Source organism: Macrobrachium nipponense, chromosome 46, assembly GCF_015104395.2.
Source record: "Macrobrachium nipponense isolate FS-2020 chromosome 46, ASM1510439v2, whole genome shotgun sequence".
NCBI lineage: Eukaryota > Metazoa > Arthropoda > Malacostraca > Decapoda > Palaemonidae > Macrobrachium > Macrobrachium nipponense.
Window position 1 is genome coordinate 11,423,053 of NC_061106.1, and position 24,579 is coordinate 11,447,631.

The following is a 24,579-nucleotide window of genomic DNA, read 5'->3' on the forward strand; positions in this document are numbered from 1 at the left end:
TTTTTCTGAGTTTTACCTAGCAAAATAGGCAGTTTTCAGCGCTTTCATAGGGGTTCCAACTATTCGCGGGGATGCCTGGTACGCATCCCCCGCGAATACGGGTACCTCTGTAAACTCTAAAATCTGTAATAAGATTACATGGTTATTTCTACATTATTTGTTACCAATTACACACCTTGAATCCTATGAGCTTTCAAGGGTAAAACAAAATGAAACCCCGGTGTGTCTATAAAAACATAACCTAAACCGTACTGGTATTTACAAAACTAAAGACTGCTTGACCAATAAAATAAAAAAAACAAATACCTTGACTTTTGCCTAATACTGTACTGCACTGCTGTAGATACAAAATTTCCAGAAAATGCTATAAGACAATTAATAATCATATCTTGGTAGTTCCTACAACTATTTACTAACAGTGCAAATGGTCAAGGGTGTAAGGAAAACACCATAAATATTAGGCTGTATTCAAGTGAACAAATTAACCACTTATGATACGTAGTGGCTCAAATAATTAACATCTTATCATCATATAAATTTAGAAAAATTAAGAACAGTATCGTAATCAAAATCATCTCCAATTAATATACGCAAGTACAGGATACTACACCCATGTAACAGAGAATTACATCATATATTATGTAACAGAAAATTACACCAGATGATATAATCAGGAAATGTCTTATATTAGATATCATTCTTAAATTTATCTTGAAGAAAAAAAAAATCCATTTTCATATAAGCCCTCATCAAGAACGTCCATGTACATCCATGTATCTTTTAATTTCAAAAAGTCATTAAAATAATATAAGCCTTAAGCAAAGCCTCACAAAGAAAATTATCATCTTCCCCATCTACTGAGCTGTTTCCACAAAATGAGATTCTGTCAACAGATGGCTGAGGAAGGCCTTTTTTTCTGTATACAAGCAAATTAAAAACTCTATTGCAGATATGAAAAGAGAGTACCTTTAAGTGTTGTCCATTAGTGTAGCAACAAAGGCAAGGGATACATCTTGCATCTCAATCCAGCAAATGTCATTGTATTTAATCTTCACCATGAAGCAAAAGCTTTACTGATGATCATAGAGTGAAAGATTGTGCTAATTCTGTCAATATCTTAATATTAATGCAACTTTCAACTAATCTCGTGCATTTACCTACGAGTAAATTTCAAGATCTGGAGTATATGAAAAAGCTAATGTGACAGTAACGTCATTCTCATGAGCAATGGTGCTCTTTCTTGTGAAAATAACATCACTAATGATAGTGATGATAATAATTTAGCTAACAGCAAGAATTCAATATGAGGAAAAGCAGCTACAATGACACTTTCAAAGCTGTGATTCCAAGAAATCATCAATAACCTAAACATTATATTATCTCAATTAATAGGTTAAATATAAGAAAATATTTCATAAAATATGAATAATTCCTAATTACTTACTTGAACTCTTATTATCTAGAGTGCCAACTTCTGCCTATCCAGTAAAACATCCACTAATGTACCGGAGGCATAATCATGCCACAAAAAAGTAACAAAAATACCCAAGTATCATACAGTATAAACAGGAAACAGGGTCCTTTTTGAAGGATTTATGTACGCAATGCAATAAACTGATTAAAGGCATCAAGAATGTGTGGGTCTAAATCTTGAGTGAAGAGCAATGTACTCAATGTTTGACTGTATCGCTCTACTTGGGTGTTGTGCTGAAAAAAAAGAAATACTGCATTAGTAAGAATAACTTCCCTGACAATATGCATGCATGCATACATACAGTAGCACACCAAGATAATTGACCATAGTATATTTTACGGATATATCGGTGCAATATGGAAATATAACTTTTTGAGGGTTTTTGCCTCCAGATAGTGACAGATGCATTTTTGTTTGATTGTGTGTGGATATACTTAATGTGCAGGTTTTTTTTTTATCTAGATTAAACTAGGCTAGGATTCCTATGAATATCTCATTTTTTATAGATTTCACGAGTAAGGCTTCTGCAAGTTAGCTTTTAACTAATTAACAGGCCTAGGAGCAAAAGTTCAGTAGGTTAAGTGCAAATCATCAGATTCAACCAGGCTTACCAAATTTTTGTCTTGTGTATAAATTCATTACAATTTATATTACTACTGGTAACCATTGCTACTGCATGACAAACACTGGAAATAAACAACCACTTATGACATGAACAACAGTATTAACAATAAGCTGTTAGCTGATGCTAGTTACTGTAACTAACACACGTTTACTAAGTTGCATTACTGTTGTCTTAATAAAAACTTGCTTATTTTCAATGTAGTAATTCCATAAATAAAAATAAAATACATTTTTATTCATCTGTCACGCATGGAGAAGGTGTTAAGAAAGTATGGCATTAACTTGAAGCAGCAGGCATAATAGCTGTGGCTTAAGAAATGAATAATGAGCAAACCCCAAAACAATTTGGAGGCAAAAGCAACGCCTGAAACAAAATCACACTTGTACTTCATTTAATTTACTGCATTTATAAATAAAATAGTAGTTGCAATTTTTAAACCCAGATTTGATAATTTAAGAAAGAAACATCTGAATTAAGTTTCATTCGGCAACTAAACACAGTGATGATGTCGGTAAAATGCAATCAGCTGCTTTTAAGAGTGTACTAAACAAAACCAGAATGCAAATGGTACATGATTGCTCTGTTCATATTTTGTCATACGATGATGATGATGATAGTACATGTAATATGATTAGATATAATAAAACCACAGTTTTATTAAAATTATCATTATTCTCAATACAACTTATGATGATGCTCCATTTACCGCAACTATCAAGTGCAAAAGTTGTTCAAACTTTCTGATTGTCGATGGTAACTTCCATGAGCAAAAATTATATTAATTTTCATTCATCCTTCAAAAACTAAAGCTGCAAGTTATTGCTGAGGCTGAATATACGTATAAGTCTAATAAAGGGCCAGCTGTAAATAATTTTGGAATATATGTAAAAGTGATGTCACGACTTGCGAAATCATACTTACTGCTTTTACAATAAAGTAATGCACACATTTTAAAACCCAACTTAGGGGTGTACAATAAACCCACCATTCATGTTCTCAAGATTTGCAGACTCGCCTATTCATGGATTTCGCTGTGGAACATATCTATAAGTTATTTGCGACTTTTTCATTGGGAAATACTCATTAAGTGTATTTTGATGTTATTTTCATAAGTACATTTTTATGATATTATCATTAACTTTAATATGATTAAATAATAACATTAAATACAAAAAATAAATCTCTCGCTCTTACTGAGATGAGAGAAGTTTTACGATTAAATAATACAATAATAATAATAATGTACTGTTATTACAATAATTATGCATTTCTACAGTAAGTTATTTAAAAATTTTAAAGAAACAAAATTAATCCCTGAATCTTTTCCTAAAAGTTGTGAAGCTGGGGGGGGAGAGCGGACCGTCAAATATGTCACATTACTTAATGCCTCTCAGAAAAGATACATGCGTACTGCTAATTTGAGCCTTTTTAACCAATTGGTATTAAAACACAAGCACACTGTTTGTGTGTGTTCATAGTGTTTAAAAAATGCATAGTAAAGGTAATAAATCCTTGGAAGACAAAAAAAAAATTTAATTTCTCTGTTGTAAGTTGTCTAGTAAAGACAATTAGATTAACATTAATATTCTTGGGTAATAAGAGAAAAAATCTCTCTCTCTCTCTCTGCTGGAGTTAGAAGTATGTAAGTATATAATTTTAAGGGTACTAATGTTTAGGATGACTTTGAAATTATTATTAATAATAGAATTTCAAAGATTAATACAGTAATAGGATAATAGTTTAATGTATATTTGATGTAGGATGAATGTTAAGTATACATCTTGTATTTGAACTTTCAAGATAGGCAGTTACATGTATAAGCATTTTTAGGGGTGGGTAGCAAACTATTTGTGGATTTTAAACTATTTTCGTCGGGAGTGGGGGGGTCCCTGGTCCCGTATCCCCTGCAAATACTGGGGGTCTACTGTACAGTAATACCTCAATCTTACACGATTCCAATGGTGTGAATTCATTATAGCGCAAACTTTTCACTGAAACCTAATCATCATACTCAAGCATTTCACAGACATGTGAATGCATACACATTATCGAATCCTGGAGAAACCCTGCAAAATTGTTTGTTTAATTTTTTATGTAATTTATAAGTGTTCAAGCTTTTATGTGTAAGTTAAATAACACTAAATATAATATCAATTTTTTCTCTCTCTCTCTCTCTTACTGAGATTAATAATGATAATAATATAACTGTAATTACAAAATTCATATGAGATAGTATTTTAAAGAAATAACCTTTCCATTTCATTTTTAAGTAATAACAACACTTCTCTCTCTCTCTCTCTTACTGAGATGAGAGAATTTTTATGGTACATGCATATGTTTATTAATATTTTCAAATAATAATAATAATAACTGTAACTACAAAATGATGCATATAAAAAATTCTTTCCTCCTCATCTTTCTTTTTAACTCCACCAGAAGCTTGAAGTCCAGAGCTGTCAAATATGTCATGTAATGTGACTAGGAGGGAGGTGTTGCTATTAGCGGTCAATGATTTTTACATAATATTCTCTCTTTTACATGAAATTACAGTAACTAATTTCATGACAATCTCTCTCTCTCTCTCTCTCTCTCAGGAATTTCAGAACAAAGAGAAAGTGACAGACTAAAGAATTTCTTAATAGTTGTTAAGAACACTTCTAAAAATACATCAGTTGGCCGATCGTGCAAAACTTATGTGAAAATTCCCCTTGCACAAGGGGGTCTGGAACCTAACCTCGCGTAAGTTCGGGGATTAATGTCTGGAACCTAACCTCGTATAAGTTCGGGGTATTACTACATATACTTAAGAGTAACAACTGAAGGAGGGGTAATGTATGGTGACTAAGTATTTTGGGAATATGGTTTGGGATGCATTTATGTTTGAACTATTAAATTAGGTAGTGAACTGTTAAAATATGCAGTTATAAGCACTTTAGTTGAAAGGGTCGAGTGTAAATATAGTTTATTTATGAGTTTCTTTTACATTAGTGTAGGCTCAGATGCTTTTATCGGTTATCTCGGTGAGCTACTGTACATACATACATAAACATACGTATATAGTGGACCCCCGTATTCACGGATTTCTCTCAGGAACGTTTCCCCTCATTATTCACAGAAAATTTGCATATTCGCGGTATTTTTCTATGAGAAATATCCACAAATTCCTGTTTTTTTTTTTATCAATTTCATCATAAAATGGACTTGTGATAAAACTATAAAAAAACTAAGTATAAAAATTTTTAGGGGTTCCAACTATTCGCGGGTTCTGACTATTCATGGGGGGATCTGCGCATCCCCCGCGAATACTGGGGGACCACTGTATACATACATTAAGAAGGAATAGATCAGTGGAAAATTTAAAAGCTACAATACCTTTTCTGAATACAGCAAATTAAGGACATTAACAAATATAAAGTGACAAAATGCAGAAGCCATTAATGATGCATTCATACCAGGACTTTGGCCATGGTAGTAGTTTAATAATCAAATACAGTATATACTGTAGTATACATAAACATTGTCACCAGAAAAATCTTCGACCACAACCTCTTTTTCAGAATGCAATATGCCAGAAGACTTTTCATGTTCCAGCAAGAGCAATCCAATTTTTTACTTTTAAGGCAGTCCCTGGTTATCTGCGGACTTGGTTAGCGACGATCCAATTTAATGGGGCTGTCTAGTGCCAAAGGTCTGCAATTTTCGATGCCATATTGTGCCATTTTCTGTTTATCAGTGTATTTCATACATCTGGCACTAACATGGGTGTCTATGACTTGTGACTGTCTGCCTCACCTAGCAACTCGGTATGTATTGGATAAGTAGGAAAAAAGGGAACTGATTGCTCTTGCCTTGGTTCTGGCCTTCCTCTAATTTCATGCTTGCCATGTTGAATCATGTCCAGACGACCCAGATATAGTAACAACAAACCAACACAACTAGTCACCGACATCAAAGACCAAGAAAGAGAACTGAGAAGCATGACGTTACTAAAAGGATGATTACAAAGTGGCCCTCAATCCCAGCAAAGATTTTGATGCAGAGAACCCCAGTTTGGTTGCTGTGTCAGACCTTGAAACACTGGCTGCAAAAGGAGCTTGGACTCTCATTATGCTGCCACAAAACCACTCCTTTCAGCCACCAAGACAAAGAAGCAGTTAAAATTTTACAAGGCGTATCACAATGTAAGAAAAGAAAGGAGACTCAGAGAATTACTTTTAATAATTAATCTTGCTTTCACATCCTATACAGGAAGGAAGGTATGAAGATCCAAGAATCCCAACTGCTGTACATAAAAACACAATCAAATGCAAGTCTTTATGAAAGGTGGGCCACTAGTCATATGCAAACGAGGCTAAGGCAGTGTTTCATGGAAATAATATTCACATGTTAGAGCATCCAGGAAATTTTCCCCAGGGCATCATAATATATAAAAAAACTGCTGGTCTACATGGACTAAAGGCTCCACATAACAGGTGAAGAATTTAAATAGGCCCTAAAGATAAACAAAAACTTTTTGTTTACAATAAAAAAAAGTTTTTATACAAATACTCAACATCCAGATACAAGAAGAAAGTACAGTAGTTCCAAAAAGAAAGGCTCCACTATGCATGCTCAGCCAGCTCTCCCCACTCAATGTATTTATATACTATGCTCCCCTTTCTACTGGCAACTTCCATCTGAGAAATCATGGAAGGGAAGAAGACAGCACTAAATTTAGGATGAATAGTTTTGTGTAAAACATACTTTGTTATTTGAAAACTGTCAATTAAAAAAAATAACCTGAATCACTATTAAGGAATAAGGATGAAGATGAAGCAATAAGTCCAAGAAGGAAGACATCATTGTCAAAGGTAAATCAGAGATAGATAGGATGTTTACAAGGCAGGTCCTGATAGGGCATCAAGAGACTTAAATAAAAGTGCTTTTGAAGAATCTCGAGAAATTGGGTACTCTCATAACCAGTGGATCTGCATTGGAAGAAAATCCAAAGAAGGACACCAACAGCCATGAAGGGCAAGGGCATAAAGCTGTGAATTTAAGTAAAACATGCTAGGTTCTAATTGTCTGATGATGAAATACAAAGAAAAGTTCTTTAACACCATACTAAACGCAAGGACATGACTAAAACAATGACAGGCCTCAGAGAAGGTAAACACACAGTGAAGACAGAAAATCTGCAGCAGAGACAATGGCCACACCTGGTGTGATAAAAGTACAACAGCAGCCATTGGAAGAATATTAAGACTGACAGGAAGGATGGGGATACAGTACAGTATTTTCAACTTTGTCTGAACAGCAGGGTAATGCATCGTCAGAGGACCATGGGATGCAGAAAACCATGCCCTTGAGGTCAAAAGACGAAATAAAGACCCTGGCACACAGGCCCATATAAACACTAAAATTCCAAAACAGAAAAGTTAGTCAGAGAACTGCAAACCGCATCAGAAAATATGAACTTTGACTCCTTCAGTGGGTGGTTACCGTCGAGGGACGAAACCAATCAGACGAATCTAGAGGTGGCACCGGAAGTAAGGAAAGCCATTCATGAAGAAGTAGGATGTGTCCTAAAGGATAATAGAGGAAGAGCAAATTGAAGTAGTTAGGTCCAAACTTCATTTGAAGTTATGGAGAAACTCAGTCAAGAACCAGTCCTTATACGGGGAGGCTGTGTTCCTTCTCACTCTGTTCCATTGTAGTGTGATAGTAGTGTATTGTGTAAAGTGAACTTTGTACTTTATCTAATATAAGCAAATTTTATGAAGTGGTGTTTAACTTGCCCAGAGTCCCGGGACATTTCCCATGCCAAGAAAATAAGAAGAACTCCTGAGAGACATAGTAAAAAAAAGAATAAATAATCTAAGGTTCCTACGAGAAAAGAAACTCAACCGTAACGAGTGAAAAATGAAGGTTAGCCCATATGACAAATAACCTTTCAACCACTACCCGTAACAACGAAAAGAACTAGAAGAAGAAGAGAGAGAATAAGAACTCGTAAGTACGCCACGCAAACATAACGAAGAGAAATAAAAATAAAGACCCGCAACATAGAGGGCTGAGGGGGATGGTAAGTCCCTCTCACAACCAATGTAACAGAAGAACTGATGGAAAACTACCCCAGATTTCCCATGGAAAGAAAATCAGGAAACAAAAGGGGCAAATAAAACAAAGTCACAACAGTGGAGAAGTGCAGAGTCTTCAAGGAGAGTAAGGAGAACCTTTATTGAGAAACAATAAAGGAGTACATGAAGCAAGAATTCCCAGATCGCAAGACCTGTAGAGGGCAGAAAGGATGGTAAGCCCCTCCCACAGCCAATATTAACAGAAGAACTGATGTAAAACTACCCCAGGCTTCCCATGGAAAGAAAATCAGGAAACGCAAGGGCCAAACAAACAAAGAAACCACTGCAGTGGAGAAGTGCAGAGTTTTCATGGACAGTATGAAGTAGAACTTGTGTTGTGAAAAAATAAAGCAGCAGGTGAAAGCAAGAATTCTCATATCACAAGACTTGTAGAGGGCTCAGGGGATGGTAAGCCCCTCCAACAAACAATTTTACCAGAAGAATTGGTGGAAAACTACCCAAGACTTCCCATGAAGAACTAAAAAAAAATCAGTAAACACAAGGGCCAAATAATAAAGACAGCCGTTGGGAAGTGCAGCATTTTCTAGGACAATATGAAGGAAAACCTATTGGGAAAAAAGCAAGCAGTAGGTAAAGCAAGAATTCCCAGATCACAATACTTGTAGATGGCAGAGTGGATAGTAAGCCCCTCCCACAACCAGTGTTAACAGAAGAACTGTTGTAAAACTACTCAGGACTTCCCATGAGAAGAAAATCAGCAAACACAAGGGACAAATACCAAAGCCACTGCAGTGAAGAAGTGCACAGTTTTCACTGAACGTATGATGGAGAATCTGTGTTGGGAAAAAATAAAGCAGTAGGTTAAGCAAGAATTTCCAGATCATACACCTTGTAGAGGGCAGAAAGGAAAGTAAGCCTGTCCCACATCCTATGTTAAAAGAAGAAATGATGGAAAACTACCCCAGACTTCAGATGGAAAGCAAATCACGAAACACAATGGCCAAATAACAAAACCATTGCAGTGGAGAAGTGCAGTTTCAAGGACAGTACGAAGGAAAACCATGTGGGAACAAATAATAGTAGTAGGTGAAGCCAGAATTCCCAGATCACAAGACTTGTAGAAGGAAGAGGATGGTAAGCCCTCCCACAACCAAAGCTAACAGAAAAACTGATGGAAAAAAATCCCCAGATTCCCATGGAAAGAAAATCAGGAAACACAAGGACCAAATACCAAAGCTATTGCAGTGGAGAATTGCATAGCTTTCAGGGACAGTATGAAGTAGAACCTGTGTTGGGAATAATAAAGCAGCAGGTGAAAGCAAGGATTCCCAGATCACAAAGACTTGTAAAGGGCTGAGGGGATGGTAAGCTCTCCCACAACCAATCTTAACAGAGGAACTGATGGAAATCTACCCAGATTTCCCTTGGAAAGAAAATGAGGAAAAACAAGGGCTAAATAACAAAACTATTGCAGTGAAGAAAGATAAGTTTTCATGCACAGTATGAATAAGAAACTATGTTGGAAAAAATAAAGCAAAACATGAGTAAAGAATTCCCAGATCACATACCTTGTAAAGGGCAGAGAGAATAGTAAGCCACTCCCAACTAATGTTAACAGAAGAAACTGATGGAGAACTACCCCAGACTTCCCATGGAAAGATAATCAGGAAACACAAGAGCCAAATAACAAAACCATTGCAGTGGAGAAGTGCAGGTTTCAAGAACGGTATAATAGAGAATCTATGTTGGGAAAAAATAAAGCAGTGGGTAAAGTAGAGGGCATAAAGAATAGTAAGCCCCTCCCACATCCTATACATTAACAGACAAAATGATGGAAAACTACCCCATACTTCAGATGGGAAAAAAATTAGGAAAAATGGTCCAAATAACAAAACTACTGCAGTGGGAAAGTGCTGTTTTCAAGGGCAATATGAAGGAGAACCAGAACCTGTTGGGAAAAAATAAAGCAGCACGTGAAGCAAGACTTCCCAGATCACAAGACTGTAGGGGGTATAAGGGCAGTAAGCCCCTCCCACATCAATGTTAACAGAAGAACTGATGGAAAACTACCACACACTTCCCATGGAAAGAAAAGTCAGGAAACACTAGGGCCAAATAACAAAGTCATTGTAGTGGAGAAGTACGGTTTTTCACAGACAGTACACAGGAGAACCATGTTGTGAAAAAATAAAGCAGCAGGTGGAAGCAAGAACTCCCAGATCACAAGACTTGTAGAGGACTGAAGGGATGGTAAGCCCCTAACAAAACCAATGTTAACATAACTGATGGACAACTATCCCAGACTACCCATGTAAAGAATATCACAAAACACAAGGGCCAAATAACAAAGCAACTGCCATGGAGAATAGCTGAGTTTGCATGGACAGTAAGAATGAGAACCTGTGTTAGGAAAAATTAAAACAGCAAGTTAAGCATTTATTCCCGGATCACAAGACTTGTAGAGGGCTAAGGAGATGGCAAACCACTCCACAACCAATGTTAATAAAAGATCTTTTTTTTTTCTACGACATTATCAAAGAGAACCTGTGTTGGGAAAAAAATTAAAAAATAAAAGCAGTGCAGTAGGTGAAGCATGAATTCCCTAATCTCAAGACTTGTAGAAGGCAGAAAGGATGTAATTCCCTCCCACATCAATGTTAACAGAAGAACTGATGGAAAACTAGTTGAGACTTCCCATGGAAAGAAAACCAGGAATAACAAGGTCCAAATAACAAAGCCATTGCAGAGGAGAAGGGCAGTTTTCACAGACAGTAAGCATGAACTGTGTTAGGAAAAAATAAAGCAGTAGGTGAAGCCAGAATTCCTACACTGCAAGACTTTTTAGAGGGCAGTGGGGATGGTAAGCCAATCCACATCAGTGTTAACAGAACTGATGGAAAACTACTCCAGACTTCCCATGGAAAAAAAATCAGGAAGCACAAAGGCCAAATAAAAAAGCTATGCGATGGAGAATTGCACAGTTAAAAATAAAGCAATAGGTGAAGCAAGAATTAACAGATCAAAAGACTTGAATTGGGGATGGTAAGACCTCCCACATCAATGTTCACAAAAAAACTGATGGAAAACTACCCCAGACTTCCTCTAGAGAGGAAATCAGGAAAATCAAGGGGAAATAACAATGCTATTGCTGTGGAGAAGTGCAGAGTTTTCAAGGAGCCAAGAACAAATGCCAGGCCACAAAAATGCCTACTTGAAGAAGAAAAGTCAATGAGAAGATGGCCAATACTGTGAAAAAGGCTCGAGGGTGACAATGAGGAGGCGGCTGGGGGCCAAGATCCCCATGAATGCTGATCTGACAGCAGCAATGGGCATCTATCCTAAGAAGGCACAAAAAGTAGCACCTTTTTATTATTTGGTAATTGGAATACCATTATCCATCCTAAAGGGACCAATGGGACCAATAATTAACTAAGTGCAAAACAGAATAGGCACACAAGCCATATCCCCAGCAGAGGCTGAACCTTTACAAAGAAAGGAAAGGCATTACTACAGGTATCTAACAGACATAATGTCAACTACCCTGCAAAAATGAGTTAAGACCAATTCCAAGGCCTACCTCTAAAGAAATGGGAACCAGAGGGGAAAGTACTAATTGCCATCATACTCCAATGCTTGTGAGTCTAGTTGAGTTTAAAAGGAGCATCCATGGATGATCTAAAAATAGTATACGTACATACAAGGCTCCAGAGTAACTGAGTTCATGGCCACTACCCGCCATGCCTTATCAATCAAAGTGAAAAAAGTGACAGCATCATTAAATGAGAGACGATTACACTTGACAGGATATGTTTTATGGGGGAAGGATGGAGGCTACTGTCATCAGTAACTACCAGTTTGATACTTGGTCTTTTTATTGTAAAAAAGGACAAAGGCTACTAATAGTACAGTACATATTCCATTGGGCTTGCATATCATGAATCTAAAATTTAGGAGCTGATGTTAACTCCATAAAATTTCACAAGACTATGATAGCTTCACACTTTTTTTTTTTTTTTAAATAAAGCAGTTCTTACCATCATGAAAATTTGATTTAACCTTCCAACAGTCCATCGATACCAGTGAGTGTTAAAGTCTCGACCATCAGTATCACAACGCACAAGATGTTCTGATAAGATCATGATGAACCTCTGAAATAAATATTATTATATACCAGTTAAACTCAGTTTTCATAAAAGCAGAGCAAAAATATAAATATAAATATACATATAATATCAAAATATTTGCCAACTAACAAAAACAAATCATACCCTTTCACTACTGAAGCCATAAATATGATATTGTTATGATACAATAAAGTTTCATACATACTTACCTGGCAGATATATACATAGCTAAGACTCCGTCGTCCCCGACAGAAATTCAAATTTCGCGGCACACGCTGCAGGTAGGTCAGGTGATCTACCGTCCTGCCCTGGGTGGCAGGATTAGGAACCATTGCTGTTTTTCTATCATATTTTCTCTCTTCCACCTGTCTCCTGCGGGGAGGCTGGGTGGGCCATTAATCGTATATATCTGCCAGGTAAGTATGTATGAAACTTTATTGTATCATAACAATATCATTTTCATACAATCAACTTACCTGTCAGATATATACATAGCTGATTGACACCCTTTGGTGGAGGGTAAGAGACAGCTAACATGGAATAGACAGGTAAACAACATATGTTGTAGGTATAAATAAACCTTGGTTCCTATCTGATAGGTGGTAGACTTCATATGGCTGTTGCCAAGGAGTCTGCATCACCTCAAGAAAACTTTAGCGAGATATGTGATCTGTGGCCAAGAGTTCTTGTGGGTCTGCCGATGGGGTATGATCCGCTTACTCGGCAGAGCCTGAAAGGACTTTGTCAATGGGTACTGAACCACTTCTATGACAATACACCTTATGAAGGAGCGCAACACCGATCCCGATCACCTGATCCTAACACGAGGGTTCGCGCTCAAATTGAAAAGAGTTATCCCCACACTCCTTTCAAAAACCCCAATAATTTCACTAAGTTAAATAACTTTAACACAAAGTTAAGGATCAGTGTCGGCTCCTTATCCCAGTAACGTATCCGCAGAAACGTATAAACCAAAAGAGAAGGATCTCTCGTAGGTTAACTTGACATCCTTTGTGTAATGAGAAGTCAACACAGAGTTGCCTCTACCGTACAACACAGCTAATATGTCTTATATGACATATTGTTATGTAAAGAACAAGAATTTGCAAAAGCGCGCACTTCCTGCGCTTTTAATTCTCAGCTGTTTGAAGGAATCAAGTCACTTATGAAGTGCTTAGAAGATTCTCCATGTTTCAAAGAAGACCAGGGCTTTCTTGAAATGGATCTCTCCGTCTGAAGCCTGAAGCCTGGCAGGAACCTCGCGCCTGGCTGGTGCTTGCGCTCTTGGTTGGAGCCTAGCGCTTGTCTGGCGCCTCGCATCTGGTTGACGCCTCGCGCCTTAGCTGGAGATTCGCACCTAGAGCCTGGCTGGCGCCTTGCGCCTGGCTGGCTCCTCGCGCCTGGCTGGCGCCTCGCGCCAGGTTGGCGCCTCTCGCGCCAGGTTGGCGCTTTGTGCCTGCCTGGCGCCTCGCGCCTGGCTGGAGCTTCGCGCTGGCTGGTACCTCGCGCCTGCCTGGCGCCTTGCGCCTGGTTGGCTCCTCCCCTTACTGCCGGAGCTTCAAGCTTGGTAGAGTCTCGAGGAGTCTGGCAATGTCCACGGGACACTCTTATCCTGTCAGATATGTTCGCATCTAGCGCATCTGTGTCAGGTTGTAGGCCCGGTCTTTCTCCTCATCAGACAATGCCAGTGTTCTTGGGGCTGTTCTGCCTCTGGCGTTTTTTACGCCTGTTTTGGCATAAGGCTCCTGGTGGCGCTACATTGTCCGAAAGTCCTGAACATCCACAATAGTAAATCACAAGACTGGAGAAGGGTGGAAGAATTCTTCCACTTTGAGCTTTTGGCCTCTCCGGCAAGGGGAGGTGATTGGGTAGGTCAGCTACATCCAATATATACGATAGGATATCTAACAGTACGAGAGATAAGAGTCTTCCTCCGAGGAGGATCCTTCTTGAGTACTTCCCTTGCCTCCACGAAGATCTCTTCTTACCTGTTGAAGGGGTTTCTAGTTGCAGAATCTTCCCTATCCTTGTCCGAAGGAAGGGAAGAAGCCTGGAAGTCGAAGGAAGACTCCGAGCTGAAATTGGGGATTGACTCCTGATTTCTAGCTCTTTATTGTATCCCTCTGAACACCTTCTGGGAAGCATTTCGAGCCGTCATCGCATTCCAAAGACTCTGTAGGCAAACGTTTGAACCATTCTACTGTAGATGAAAACGTAAGTACCCTGCCTGGACAACGAAACCTCTATCTGAAAACATTGAATCAGGAATAGGGGGTTTTAGTTCTTTTGCCAGACATACTATGCTGGCAAGAACCCATTGGCCTATCCTTTGAGTCTCCATAGAATCTGATGCGAGATTACAATGCTCAAAAAAAAATAAAAAAATTTTACTTGTCTTCTTGGTCGTTTAGGACCAAGAGAAATAAAGAATTACCCTCACAAAAATTCTCAAAGAAGAAGTTGATGAGGAGGCAGTTCCATCTTGTCGGAAAACCAATGGAATCTGTGGCCACAAAAAAAGATCCCATTAGAAGTACATGATATCTACTCTTTTCATATTGAGGTATCATATAAGATCCGAAGATCTTAATCCTCTGCTATCTCCAATTCCCTTTGTAGAGACAGAGTATAGCCTTTTACTGCATTCTTTGATAGCAGACATATACAAAGGTGATTCTTCCCTCTGAAAGGGAAGAAAAAACCGCTATGTGGTTCACAGAGGTATCGGAAGAGGACAGCTTCCTCATTCCCTCTAGCACGATCTGCAGCAATTCTATGTTTTGGCCATGACTATTGTCATTTACCTTAAAAAATCCTCTCATTCATGTCCACTTCTGGTCAGTCTGCACGCAGACAGACTCAGAGTGGAGAGGTTGTTAAGGTCCATTTATAATAGATGCTGATAGAATATCCAGACTCTTGGAAAAAACTTCCAAAACATGTTGTGAGAAGAACGTGACCTCTGTGAATCCAACCTCTCTAAGGCCAAAATGAGGCATAAAGGTTATTATCCTCTCTTTCTTTGACGCCCTTTATCTTAAATTCTGCAAAGAATTTATATTTAGGGGAAAAAAAAGACTAAAGTTTATTCCCCTTTCTAAAAAAAAAAAAAAGATGGCGTATATTGCTACCTCTCTTGGTTCGAGGAAAAGGAAGCAGTCTATAGGAAGCCTGTTCGTCTTCTACCTTGCTAAGAGATCTATGAAGAAGACTTTCCGCAGGTTCTCACAACTCTTTCCAATAAATGTTAGACATGTTAACAGTTATTATTGTTGATCGAGAAGGTTCTCTTTGTTAAAGCGAACAGGAGCAAAAAAAAGAGATTCTCGATGCTCTTTGCGATATGAGAGAGTCGTGGAATTGGCCTAAGTGATTAAATGGGTAACGAAATCAGGAACGAATCTTGCCGTTACCGAGCCTGGTGTCCGAGAGGCTACTGGACTCTTAGGTTAATAACTCGCTAAAACGAGAAAATCTTGGATGGTGCTCTTGGCTCACTGCGCCAGGCTGGCGCTTCTGGCGCAGGCGCATTGCGCCAGGTTGGCGCTTCTAGCGCTTTGTGCCAGGCTGGCGCAACTTGCGCCAGGGCTGGCGGACTTCCTTCTAATTCTTTTTCAGGTATGTGCCAGAAAACCTGTGCCTTTATGGTACCCGACATCCTTTCACATGTTGATTCCGTTCTTAGTAGGAAAAAAAACTTTATATACGTAGTATAGTCCATTCAGGGAAACAAGTTCTGCACAAAGAGAATGTTTCCCAGCAACTCATCCATCTTCTTCTGAGCAGGTACTCTAATAAGCCATGCTTTCGTAAGCCTGAGAGCATTATATAATATAATGTTCTGCTGCGATAGAATCGCCTTTTACTAATGTTACCTACGGTAAACAGCATTGAAAGGTTGTATTATCTCTCTTATTGAAAGCTTCTTAGCAAAAGGCATACAATATTTTTAATTATGTTAGCTTAACTATCCCCTCAATCTGAGGCTAAGACTGCGATTGTAGGGGAGAGATCAGATAGTTATTCCATCCCGCAGGAGAGAGAGATGAACCCGACCGCTCATGACGACACCCTACATGGTACTGCGTTGGTCTCAGGCTCTCAGCGAAAGCAGTCTCCGTTAGCCGTCTGACCGTACTCTTCCAGAGTTGCCAGCTACTCCATTTAATAAAGGAATCTTATAAAATTATTATCGAACTTCAGGAAGTTCTTATTAAAGCATATTTAAGCGAAACAAGACTTCGATAAATCTAGAAGCTAAGTAGGTGTTGTCTTAGCAATCACTTTAAGCGTAGTCCTTCCTAGGAAAGTCGTAGAAGGATATGGTAATTGAGTTGCACAGCAAAGAAGTAAACTACGGTATGTGTTTAAGATTTGACCGTATCGTATTTTCATACAGCAGATACTCTACTACCTTCTACTATCTTTGTTCTTTTCGTTAATAGAATGATAGAAAGAGTATATATATATCCTTAAGGAAGGAAGTTAATCCAGGAACTCTTTAAATCGTTTTGTGATTTCCTCATAAATCGCGGAGAGACAGAATTCCTGTCATCACTAGGGTTTACGGAAGGAAGTAGATATTTCCTATCCGCCATCATACCCAAACGTCGATGAGATTCATATTAAGAAAAACTCCCAAAGCTCTTGCCTCCTCAAAACGAGGGAAGAGCATGGATGAAGGAGAGAGTCCGCATTGAGAGGAACTGCCTAACACAGGAGTCTTCTGAATAATGAAAAGGGGCTTCTCTTAGTATCAGAATTCTTCTGACAAAAGCAACGGCCGCCTGTGCGACATCTTGCACATTTGCCAGGGGAAAGTTTCTCAAGTTAAAAAAACTCAAAGAGGAGCCTCGCGACTGACCTCTCTCTCAAATGCAGATTTTGGAATATTCTAGCGCCTGGATCCTTGCGCCTGGCGTCTGGATAGTTCCGCACGCTAGAAAGGAGACTCGCTCCTGGAACGTTCCGCTTGCGTGGAAGGTTCCCCGTGTGCCCTGATAGTTCCGAGCGCCTCTAGTCTTTCTTTACGAGCCTCTTGCCAGTAAACGTTCAATGGAAGCATCCTTCTGTTACTAATAAGGCTCCTCAGTCTAGTTTTCTCTTTGAAGGAGCCTTGCGCCAAGAAAAATGTTCTGGCACCCGGCTCGCGCTCAGTTGCTGGAACGCGGCTCGCGTTTAACTGTATGAACGAGGCTCGCGCTAGTCTGTTGGAACGCGGCTCGCTGCTGGCTGTTGGAACGTGGCTCGCGCTAGCTTGCTGGCTGGCTCTCAGCCTCTCGCTCAGTGTTCTCTTAGTTTTTCAGACCGCCGCGCCGATCGTCCGAACTCCAAAACATGCACATTCTTCGTCTTTTCGGATGTAAGATGAAGAAAACGGAAGAGACGCACTTTTTTTAAGGATGCCTTTCCAATGGCTATCCCTGGCAGTCTGGGACGTTCTACAGATCCTGCCGAGGGAGGGAACGCCCTATTGGTGGGGATTCTCCATAACCTCCGTAAGGCTTTCGACTTTCCTTCTCCTCTGGGCTTGTGAGTTGGAAGAGGTCTAGGCCTGAGAGCGAGACAGAGCCGATCGGACGCACCCTCTACTATTTTAGGATGCCTTTCCAATGGCTGAAAACTTGGCAGTCTGGGACGTTCTCACAGATCCTGCCGAGGGGACGCCTGATCGGTGGGATTCTCCATAACCTCCGTAAGGCTTTCGCCTTCCTTCTCCTCTGGGTATGTGAGCTTGGAAGAGTCTAGGGCCTGGTAGCGAAACAGAGCCGATCAGAACGCATCCTCCACTGCACTGGGAACACTAAAATCACTTCTTACCTTTCAATAGCTCGTATTTTGAGCTACATTCCTTTGTCTTCAAATTGCAATATGAATTTGAAGATTCTGTGAAGTAAGAAGGAGATGAGGATACAACACTACTAGTATTGTTAATGCTTTAACTGCTCGTTAGTACGAGAGCTATAAAAACTTCTAAAGGAAGCGTAAACTAATTCTATTCCTGCTTCCTCAAGAAGGAAGTTAGCTCAAATCAATTCTAACATTCACTACGCATTATTATGAATAAATATTAAAATTTCCCTTTTTGCAAACTATGTGAGTGTCTACCGAAAAGTTCGGTAGTTACACGTAAACAATTCTTCGAAATTTTCGAAGCCAAAGTTATTAAAACAAATTAATATGCGTATGCCGAACCAAAGATCCAGTACTTCCCTGCAAAAGATAGCCCAGAAGATCGATGGCGATGAAATCCAAAAAATCAAGTCATGAGAACTGCAACGTTGTTTACATTCCAAGCGAGAGAAAATATGATAGAAAACAGGAATGGTTCCTAATCCTGCCACCCAGGGCAGGACGGTAGATCACCTGACCTACCTGCAGCGTGTGCCGCGAAATTTGAATTTCTGTCGGGGACGACGGAGTCTTAGCTATGTATATATCTGACAGGTAAGTTGATTGTATGAAATGACAATTTTGTTAAGATAAAATTTGAAACTAATATTAAAATATTGACTATATCATTAAAGTACCATTGCAAAATCACATATACTCTTGTTAGACTCCTGGAATAAAGTATGTATCAAGCTCAAATAAACAAAATGGTTACAAATACAGGCCGTTACGTCAGGTTCAGGGTAACGTCGTCCCGGACTTATGACGCTTACCTCATGGCACTGTTAACTACAAATTTTCAGCGGCATACATGGATTTACGGCACTGTTACCTACTTTACAGCACTGTAACCTGGACTTACGATACTGTAACAATGCTTATTTTCCCATGATAATTATGATGACAAGGGTTAAGGCAATTTTCAGCTTACAACGCCCCGCCAGGAACGGAATCCCTGCTGTAACCAGAGGCAAACAACAGTTTTTTTAGTGTTTATGGGAAAACATGGGCCACTACACATATAATGACCTACCTTCTCCATTCCTACTGATGCCAAAGTCCACTGAGTGATATGTTTATTATGTTTATTTTAATGTGAAGATAACTAAATAAATAATTCTTCAATTAAAAAAAAGTGAAATAGCTGCTTAAGTGGATCAAGTGAGAGAGGATTAGAAAAAATGATTACTAGAAAAAATGATTACAACTGGTATTAGTATCAAATCAAGTACGTACATAAAAAATAAACCTAGATCCTTAAAATTAATGGAGACTCTTCAAGGGTCTGTCTGACATAAAAAATAAACCTAGATCCTTAAAATTAATGGGGACTCTTCAAGGGTCTATGTTCATCAAAAAGAAGAGATAAGCTAACATTACCATCATCAACAGCAACTTAACAGAATCTCAAACAAACTAACCCAGAAGCAATTCTCACCACTCATAAAACCACATCAGCACTTCCACAACCAACCCGACACCATCCTCCATTTTTTTCTTCTCCAAAAATTCACACATCTTAGTAAACCTAGTGTGAGTATGCCATTGTTGCATTTGTTCACAATGTCTGTACAGAGCAGCTCATTCAACTACTCATAATGGATAATTCAGTCCATAAAATTCTTACATTACTGAGCTGTTAAGACTAATTTTAAATCTGCCTCTCAACAAGAGTAACAAAGCAGACAATCATTCACATCCAAATAAAAACCAAGCATCTTTATCACAGAAAACAAATAGTATATGTAGTTCAGAATAGTCTATGCACGCAACTCTAAAAGCAAGTACATTGATAATTTCTCCAGAAAAGGATTACCAATTTCTGGAACTTTTCAAGTTAAAATAGCAAACTTACAACTGTCCGTTCATGGTCACTTTATTGGTTGTTACTTATCCAGCCTCTTGTTCAATGGTGAACTTTGGGCCATTATTATTTAGATGTTGCACAACACTATAATAAACTTTATTGAGAACAGCAAGTTATGGAAGCAAGGACAAGTTAATAAACAGTAGCTCTGAGAACAAAAGATGCAAATGCTGCCTGAAGACATAGTACAGTCCAACCTCTTAAGTCTGGCATTCTGTGGTCTGGCAACTCCCATAATCTGGCACTTTTTTAATTAGCTACCGTTAGTTCTTGAGTGGCTATGAGGGCAGCACAACACACCATTTCAGTTTTTGGATTTTTTTGAATTTTGGAACTGAAGCTTGCTCCATAAGCACAATTTATTTCTAACAAAAACATTCTATCAAACTCAAAATTGAAAATTTGCCTATTTGGGATATTTTTTATTGAGAAATATTCACAAATTACTGTATTTCCATATAATTTTCATGACTAAATGCACTTTTTGTGATAAAACTATTAAAATGCTCAGGTACATATAAGCATTTTTAGATGGGTTTTAAGTATTCATGGATTTTAGCTATTCGCAAGGGGATGCAGTACCAATTCCCCACAAATATGGCGGTCTTCTGTATATCTGAGTTAGCTTTTACCAAATAAATAGGCCCAGAAGCATATATTCATTAGATTAATTTGAATCTTCATACATTCAACTGGCATAAGCAACACCAATTACTACTAACATGAACAATTGAATCGAGAAACAGCTGGATGCCAATGTCACTTACCATAACTAACACACAGCTATTAAGGGTTGCATTACAGTTGTAGATGTTAAAAACTTGCTGATTTTCAATGGCAACTTCCATAAATAAAAAAAAAAAATCTTCATTCATCCCTCACACAATGGAGAATTAAGTAGTAGTATTATGACTATATCAATAAATTTACAGTTGTAGCTGTGGCTGAAGAAATGAATAATGTGCAGGCCACAAAATGTTTTGGAAGAGGCATAGGCAACATCTGATCCTGGTGAAATATGAAATTTTTTAAAAATTAATTTTTATTTTTCATAGCTAACAAACCTATGGTCTTAACAATAGGATAATCTAGTGCCAGCTGGAAACCAGTTACAAACAATCAAAGATTGTACAGCAAGGAACCTGTGGCATCTGGCAACTCATGCATATACGAGGTGGATATTGGTCACTGACCAGGCTTGGAACCTCGTGTTGCACCAGTCTTTCCTCGACCAGCCTTGGAGAGTAGTATGCTGCTTTGCTCCTCCCTCCCCCAAAATGATATTTTAATGATAAAATAAGGTTTCACATATACTTACCAAACAATTACATTAGCTGTACGCTTTCTTACCTGGCAGTCGAAAATTCAAATTCCTGGCGGCGGTAGCAACGCTGCCATCTTTTGTGTAGGTGATACAGATCCCGCCCACTATCGGGAATACCTGGTACTGCTGAGCTTTTAGACTTCAATTCGTTGAGCCGCAACGTCCATCTGTGGGGAGGAAGGCGGGCTCTGATTATGTAATTGTTTGGTAAGTATATGTGAAACCTTATTTTATCATTAAAATACCATTTTCACATAAGTGACTTACCAAACAATACATTAGCTGACTCCACATTACCCGGAAAGTGGGTATATGGACAGCTTTCTGAATAAAAATAAGTCATGTGCTCACATTATATATAATGTCTGCAGTACCTTAGCTTGTGAGAGAGCAGCTACAGGTAGATACTGCCTCTGGTCGGTGCTCTCATCACATGTAGGAGACGTGGCACTAAAGGCCAAGTCGTCCCTACTAATGGTGGGATTTTTTGCAATCATGGAAGTTCACCGATGATTGTTACAAAAAAACAATAACAGTTTGCCCTTGCCCTGGGCGAAAAGACCAAGATAACACTATACAACACCATCACCTACACTGTAAAAATTATATGATACCCTTAACCAGATATAGGAACTGGTGGGTACTTCAGGTACATGTACCCCCAGGCTTCCCATAAACACAAAACACTCAAACTCGAGGGCGAGGAGACAGTAGAGGGTAAACACTGGGTCCCCCTATGCTTCCTCTCCCAACACCATTTCTGCTACTGACACCTGAAGAACTTATACAAGGTGAAAGAAGTCTTAGTTTTCTGGATTGGACAATTACAGCGTTAGCCAAAAAATTGAAGATTGCCAGTCTCTGGATGAGGATTTCCTGTGGACTGGCTCAATCTGTTGTCCTGTGCGGACAGGGCAGTGAGACACGGTTCAGTGGAATTGGCTGCCTTATTCACTATGGGAGCACTCAAGAAGAGAGAACGGTGGTGCTCCTTCACATCTCTAGGAGTAACCACGAACCAAACATGGGCTTTTGTTTGTTCTCCCCCCTGCATAAAACTCACCTGTTTCCAGAAGAAACCATCAAGAACGTACTGTCGGATCTCGAGAACAAGTCCACTGATGATCTACTGTCTCAATCAGTGAGAAGACCTAAGGAACCTTGGGTGACAGTAGCCAAAACTTCAACTTTCCAAAAGCACACCTTTCGAGGAGGTAAGTCGAGGTGGTAGCAGAGACAAAGACTAACATACGAACCACCTCCAAGTCTACCAAGAGGCCTCTCTGACAGACAAATGATCGAAAGGTCCTTCACCCACCCGTGGGGGCAAAACTCCACAGCTAACTGGGAGGAATTGGGGGGTCGAAGAGGAGCAGAACAGTGGGTCATACAGATGCTTCTAGAAAGATATGTGATCCCTTTCAACGGATACACCACTGTCCAATACACCTGTCTGTTTGACAGCACACACTACGGGATCAATAAGAGCTTTGGCTTAGCCAAAGATGTAGAAGAGCTCATCAGCCCAGAGGTCAGAGGAGATAACAGACACTAACTCCCCTGGGTTTTACAACCGGCTTTTTGTAGTCCCCAAGGTATGAGGGGGATGGAGACCTGTTTTGGACGTAAGCGCTTTGAACATCCTCGTCGGAAGATGAAAATTCTGAATGGAAACCAGTCTATCAGTAATGTCAGTCATCCATCCGGGCGACTGGATGGTATCTCTCGACCTTAAGAATGCATACTTCCATGCCCCCATTCATCAGAACTCCAGAAAATTCCTGAGATTCGTCTTCAAGAGGAGTCTTCCAGCCCAGAGCCCTCTGCTTCGGTCTGCCACACATCTCAAGTATTTACTTGGATTCTCGCTCCTCTGGGAAAATGGCTGCCCTTGATGAGGATCAACACCGCCTTTTACTAAGGTGACTGGCTCCTGCGAACCGGATCCAGTCGTCCGTGTGTGAAGGACTTGGAGAAGACGCTTACTTTGACACAACAATTGGGTATTTTAAAAACCAATGAGAAGTCCCAATTGATTCCTACTCAGAGGATTCTCTCTAGCTTTTCGGGTTTTTCTCTCCCTGAAGATGATAGGATCCAGCCTGTCGCCAGTCCAACAGTTTCTGGTTCACCCATCCTGCTCAGCTCTCGAATGGATGAGCCTAGTCAGTACTCTGGCTTCACTGGAGAGCTTGTTAAGTCAGGACGCCTACACATGAGGCCGCTCCAGATTTTCTTGAAAACAAATTGGTCCCAGAAGACACAGTCGGGCTCACTAGTTTTCCCCCTGATGGAAGAGATAACGGTAGATCTTCGTTGGTGGCTCTCGAGGGGAAGATTACAAGAAGGAATTTCCCAAGTCATGTCGAACCCCAACCTGCCGTTCTTCTCACATGCCTCAGCCAGCGGATGGGGAGCCCTACTAGGAGCCAAGAGAGTATCAGGTCTGTGGACAGAATGAGAAAGACCTTGCACAACAATGGGAAGGAATTGAAGGCCATCCTTTAGAAGTACAAGCGTTCGACCTTTAGTCACCGGAGGAAACATAGCAGACTACTCGGCTAACACCACAGCATTGTCATATGTGCGGAAGTAGGGAGGGACCCAGTCGTTCTCTCTCAGCAAGATAACCGAAGTTCTCCTCACCTGGATGAATGAGAAGAGGATCACCCTTCTTCCAAGACTGTATAAGGGAGAATGAACGTGATTGCAACCGAACTGAGTCAGGTAAATCAGGTGTTACCAACAGAAAAGACTCTGAACAGTGTGTATGTCAGGACCTCTGGAAGCTTTGGGGAAGACCATCGATAGATCTGTTCGCCACATCGAGGAACAATCGCCTTCCCATTTTCTGTTCTCCGATTCCAGAACCACTAGTGTGGAGAACAGATGCGATGCTGCTAGATTTGACAGGACTGGACGTTTACGCTTTTCCTCCCTTCAGGATGATAAGAGAGGTCTTGAACAAGTTTCAATCACACCAGAATGTTACGCTTTTCCTCCCTTCAGGATGATAAGAGAGGTCTTGAACAAGCTTTAATCACACCAGAATGTGACAATGACTCTAGTAGCGCCATTCTGGCCCAGGAAAGAGTGGTTCCCGGACCTTCTCAATCTGCTGGTGGATTTTCCCAGACTATTTCCACAAAATCCATCGCTTCTCAGATAACACCATTTCAACCGATATCATCAA

The 24,579-nt window shown here is 39.6% G+C and overlaps 1 protein-coding gene across 1 annotated transcript in view; it reads right to left on the minus strand.

Moving 5' to 3' along the window:
* Positions 1-451: 451 nt before the first annotated feature.
* Positions 452-24,579, minus strand: part of LOC135214751 (nuclear cap-binding protein subunit 1-like) — a 365,385-nt gene continuing 341,257 nt past the window's right edge. Inside the window, 2 exon segments of the mRNA XM_064249099.1 lie at positions 452-1,707; positions 12,214-12,327. Coding sequence (XP_064105169.1) covers positions 1,594-1,707; positions 12,214-12,327 — 228 coding nt within the window. The 3' untranslated portion in view covers positions 452-1,593.